The sequence below is a fragment of the Phyllopteryx taeniolatus genome, chromosome 8 (assembly GCF_024500385.1).
Source record: "Phyllopteryx taeniolatus isolate TA_2022b chromosome 8, UOR_Ptae_1.2, whole genome shotgun sequence".
Classification (NCBI taxonomy): domain Eukaryota; kingdom Metazoa; phylum Chordata; class Actinopteri; order Syngnathiformes; family Syngnathidae; genus Phyllopteryx; species Phyllopteryx taeniolatus.
Window position 1 is genome coordinate 26,982,501 of NC_084509.1, and position 5,418 is coordinate 26,987,918.

The 5,418-nt window shown below is 47.1% G+C and overlaps 1 protein-coding gene across 4 annotated transcripts in view; it reads left to right on the top strand.

Annotated features, from left to right (window-relative positions):
- Positions 1-5,418, top strand: part of zgc:162698 (Transmembrane protein 87A-like) — a 13,923-nt gene extending 8,505 nt beyond the window's left edge. For all 4 annotated transcript variants that reach the window (XM_061781854.1, XM_061781855.1, XM_061781856.1 and 1 more), the window contains 12 exons: positions 53-236; positions 535-634; positions 712-805; positions 881-958; positions 1,214-1,322; positions 1,482-1,540; positions 1,648-1,751; positions 2,859-2,938; positions 3,030-3,091; positions 3,625-3,677; positions 3,759-3,789; positions 4,960-5,418. In XM_061781854.1, the coding sequence (XP_061637838.1) occupies positions 53-236; positions 535-634; positions 712-805; positions 881-958; positions 1,214-1,322; positions 1,482-1,540; positions 1,648-1,751; positions 2,859-2,938; positions 3,030-3,091; positions 3,625-3,677; positions 3,759-3,789; positions 4,960-5,001 (996 nt within the window). In that variant the 3' untranslated portion in view covers positions 5,002-5,418. The remainder of the gene's footprint in view (positions 1-52; positions 237-534; positions 635-711; positions 806-880; positions 959-1,213; positions 1,323-1,481; positions 1,541-1,647; positions 1,752-2,858; positions 2,939-3,029; positions 3,092-3,624; positions 3,678-3,758; positions 3,790-4,959) is intronic.

The window sequence follows — 5,418 nt, forward strand, 5'->3', positions numbered from 1 at the left end:
GGGATTTTTGTGTTTTCACAAGCATCTTTACTGTTCTTGTTGTGGCGTGGAGTTCTACATGGCGATGTGCGTGGCGTACGTGCTGCTGGCGCTCTTGTGGCTTCTGCTGTCGGCGTGCTACTGGAGGGACCTGCTCAGGATCCAGTTCTGGATCGGAGGCGTCATCTTCCTGGGCATGCTGGAGAAAGCCGTTTACTACGCCGAGTTTCAGAGCATCAGATACAACGGCTTGTCTGGTAGGTGCGCCGACACGGCGTCTTCCAACATGGTGCGTGCCGACGTGGCGTGTTTCAACGCGGCGCAACATTGGATGTGCGCTAATGTGCCGTGTTCCAACATGGCACACGCCAATGCTGCATGTTTCAACACGGCACGGCACAACATTGTACGTGCGCCAATATGCCGTGTTCCAACACGGTGCACCGTGGGACACGCCAATGTGGCATTTTCCAACTTGGCACACGCCAACGTGGCTTGTTCCCATAAGGCAGCCGACTGCGCTGCCCGGTGTTGTCGTCACTGTTCCTCATTCAGTCCAGGGCGCGGTGGTGTTCGCTGAGGTTCTGTCCGCCGTCAAGAGGACGCTGGCCCGCGTGTTGGTCATCATCGCCAGTCTGGGATACGGCATCGTCAAGTGAGTCGCGTGCGTGCGGATGGCGTGTCCTTCGCGCAAAGGCGTCGTTAACGTGACGCCGCGTGCGTGTCCGTCAGGCCCAGGCTGGGCGCGTTGCTTCAACGCGTGGTGGGCGTCGGCCTGCTCTACCTCATGTTCTCCGTGGTGGAGGGCGTCCTACGGGTCAACGCCGTAAGTCCCGTTCGCGAGCACGTCTTAGCCTCGGCGTTGTGATGTCGCGACGAGAGGGCCCGCGTGTGCCTTCAGGATCGAGGCGACAACGCCGGCAGTATACTTGTGTGCGACGTGGTGCTCGCCTTCACCGACTCGTGCGTCATCTGGTGGATATCCTTCCGAAGTGATCGTGCTGCCGCCTTCCCTTCTCTCGGCGTTCGTGTGCAGTGACCACTAAAAGATTTGTTGTAATCTCTTTTAATTAGGAAAAGGACCGTATACTTGATCAAGACGTACAGTAATGACCTAATTAAGTCACTGACAAAGATTTGGACCGTTTTTGTCACACGGCATCATTTAAGCGAGGCTTTTCCCGTCGCACTTGCCAACGTTGCCGTCCTTGACCCGTCGTCCTCGTGCGCTCACATCTTTGTGAGTCTGGCTCAGACGATGAAGCTGCTCCGACTTCGCCGGAACCTGGTCAAGCTCTCTCTCTACACGCACTTCACCAACACGCTCATCTTCGCTGTCATCGGTAGGCCACGCCTCTGTGTGCGTGTGTCTTGTGCTTTTGTGTTTGTTTTTTGTGTGAGTGTGTAATCGCGTGTTGGACAGGGCTTTGCTTTCAAAGTTTGTATTGTGTGTGTGTGTGTGTGTGTGTGTGTGTGTGTGCGTGTACACGTGCGCGCTGTAGCGTCAGTCATCTTCATCGTTTGGACCACGAAGACCTTCAAGATGGCCAAATGTCAGTCTGTAAGTGTGGACTACTCACAAGTATTTTTATTCTTGTAACAAAAAACAAAACAAAATGGGTTTTCCCATAAGTGTGTGTGTGTGCGCGTGTGTGTCCGCGTGCGTAGGACTGGCGTGAGCTTTGGATCGATGATGCTTTCTGGCGTTTCCTGTTCTCCGCCATCCTATTGGTCATCATGTTCCTGTGGCGACCGTCGGCCAATAACCAGAGGTTTTTTTAAAACAAATTTTAACCACCACTTAATTCTGATGTACATTTCCGATACCACAAGTGTGCCGTGAGACCTCTTCAGGTGTGCCGTGGAAAATGATCAAATTCCACTTAATTGGTCCGAAAATTACTTATTTACAAATAGTACTGTATTTTTGTTCATCTATTAGACATTACACCGATCTGATCGGCTTTGTCATAATTCGCCGATCCCATCAACGTCCGCAAAAGATATTTATGCCGCGTTCCCATCGTGTACGGTATATTTCAATCCTAAAGCTAGTTTATTTTTAGCTTTGTCGCGTGTCTATTTACGTAGTACTGTAAATATCTGATCGCCAGTGGAGTTATTTAAAAAAAAAAAAAAAAAAAAAAACCCTGGTAGTGTGGGACAGACATGTACTACAAGACAAATTTACTCTTTCACAATTGCACTATGTCAGAAGCTTGTATTGATCACTGGGCTTTATCTTGTCAACTCTTAACGTGACCGGATACGCTCGTTACCGTGGCGACGACAATAACAGTGGATCGAGCCGTGTGTATTATAAGAGCAAAACGGGGAAACGCGTGCGCTGGTGGTGACCGGTGCTCGGGAGACGACTTTCATTCAAGGATCGCTTGAGGTATGTTCACGTACTTTGAATACGATAGCGCTCGCAAGCAGGCGACAAAACGTTATGTAGCCTAGCAAACTCGTGCTCGCCCTAACGGTTGTACGTAAACATGCTGGCGTTCTGTTCATCTTGTGATCCCTTGTCGTTTTTTTTTTTTTAAACTCGCTGATCGGCCCAGAAAAATCTTGATCATGTAAAGCCTACTATCTTTGCCAGCAACGTATAGTGACAAACAACAAATAAATGCTCTTCTATGAGATGGCAGAAGTATGTAATTGACTTGTGTATCCACTTTTTGACATTTTTGTTCGATGGTTTGCCGTGAGATTTTTGGAAGGTAAAATATGTGCCTTGGCTCCATAAAGGTTGGGAATCACTGTCTCATATACACACACGTATATATATATACATACACATACATATATAGGTAAGACAGGCATATGGCGAGGGACGGCTGTACTTTCTTGATATTTGCATGTGCGTGTTCCAGGTACGCGTTCAGGCCTCTGGTGGACGATGAGGAGAGCGATGAAGAGGAGGAGGACGAGCTCATGGTGAACGAAGCTTTCGGTGAGACATCTTTTTCTTTCACCTCGGCGCGTCACCGTCTTTGGGTGCTCGTGAGCAACAAATGATGGGGGAAAAACGTTTGCGTGTGCAGAGGGCATGAAGATGAGGGGCGTGAAGAACGAGCCCAACGGTGCCAGCAGAGCCAACAAAGTGGTGAATATCTGCAACACACACGACACGCTCCTAATATTCTCCAGAACACAGTGGTGCCTTGAGATACTAGTGACCTGAAAAGCAGCGCTTTGGTCAATGGTGAACAATTCCTGGGGGGAAAAAAAGAGGCTTCAAGCTGTTTACTGCCAGTCCCAGCTGAAGTTTACCGTCAAACTTAAATATGCAAATGGTCTAAAATACAACAATACAGTGGATTTCTTACCTTTTATCTATGCAGGAGTTTGTCCTCCCCGCGCCTGCGTGGCTTTTCTCCGGGCACTCCGCTTTCCTCCCACATCCCAAAAACAGGCGTGCTAGGTTCATTGACGACTCTAAATTGCCCGTAGGTGTGAATGTGAGTGCCAATGGTTGTTTTCTTTTATTTGGTGTAGCCACTATTGCTGCTGAAACCATGCAAATGTACCCATTGTGGCAGCAATAAAGGTGATCTAATCTAATCAATATATTTGTAGCCCATCTATGACGGACGTGGCCCCAGGTGTCCCTAATCAAGTGTCGCGCGTTGTTTGCAGGATGAAGATCTGAAATGGGTGGAGGAGAACATCCCGTCGTCCATGGCCGACGTGTAAGTGGTGATATTTGACGTTGCGCCGTGACGTTGTGCTGTCAATCACGTGACGGTCCTGTGACGTCTTCCCGCCCGCAGCGCCCTGCCGCCCCTGCTCGACTCGGACGAGGTGAGTTTGGACGACTGCTGTGGCGCGGCGCGCCGTGCTCGCTTGGCGCAATAAGCGCAACACCACACGTGGAACGTGCGTCACGATGTGGTACATCCATCCATCCGTAGGGCACATAGAAACAAACAACCATTTGCACTCACATTCGCACCTTCGGGCAATTTAAAGCCGTTTAAGGCAATTGAAAGTACAGGTCGTCACCTTATTTTTTGTAGTTTGTGTTGTTAATTTGATTTTTTTTTTTTTTTTTTTCCCAATAAATTTTTTTTTTATGCATTGCTCTTGCACTTTCAATATATGTTTCAATGTGTGTGTATTTTTATAAAAATGTGTTTGAAGGCCCTAAAATGATTTCAAGTAAAAAATTTTTTTTTAAAAGTCGTTATTTATTCATATTTCTATATCGCAGGTTTGCACGTATTGCGGGCGGGTCTGAAACATAACCCCCGCGATGGTGGGGGTTTACTGTATCTAAATAGTTTTTTTGTTTTGTTTTTTTCCTTCATTTTCCTATATTTAAGCAAAGTATTAATGTGCATAATGAGTTATTTTTTTTCGGTGATACTAGTGTAAGAAGTCTGGCACCCGGTGTAGTCGTAAAATGTGTGGCGTGCAGAGGGAAACATGGCGACCGTCATCAGGGGGCGCCAAAGCCAAAGCTGCCGTTGCCACGGTTACTACGTGTCGTTCGGCAGTCACGGAGGTCATGAGGTGTCGCCGAATGTCAGTGACGCGCGTGGACATAAATTGACCTGAATGCAAACTTGTATACTATTGCGTGTTGTTGACTTGCGCCACACGCGGCTAACCGCGACATGGCTCTTATGTAAAGTGCGCGTCTTATGTAACGCGCTGTCCTCACGTCGCGCTGCACGTCAAACTACAACGAGACGAGGCAATTTGCCCGCGAATGGTGAAACGCCGAAGCGATCGCTTAGAATTTAGAATGGGAACGATGTGGAATGTCTCATTGGGAATGAGGCCAATTTTCGGGGGAAAAATAGGAAATATGTTGTGATTTCTCTTTCACAAAGACTGTTTGTTGTTGTTTTTTTTTTACAAGGTTATTGATTTGATGAAATATCACAACAACATGCAGCTGTCAATCAAAGACGTAAACTTAAAATGTTGTTTAGTGTGGACGTTTGATCTTGTTGTTTTGTGTGTCAGGAAACCATGACGACCAAGTTCGAGATGTCCAAGATGGAGTGACGCCTTTGAGGACGGAAGAGGAAAGCAACGTTTGTGTGACCGATCGCCAACTTTATGAGCTTTGTAAGCGTCAACTGGACGAACACTCACCGTGGCTTTTTTTTTTTTTTTTTTTTTTTTTTTTTTTTACACAAATACTTTTTATATTTATGTACATAAACACACACACACAGCCATATTTTGACAGCTTCTTTGCATGTAACAATGTCATGTCGTGTATGCCGTTGCCATGGCAGCACTGCTGTCGTGCGTGTGTGTTTTTGTGTTGTGCTCGGGCTTGTGTTTGGACTGCTCCAAATCATAGCGGCGTGTCTTTAGAAACCTTCTTTCACTTTCATTCAGCATCCCTCGCTCACGATTATTATTGATCATCACTTTTCTGCTGTCATGACTAAAAATGTCTTCTTAAAAAGTTCA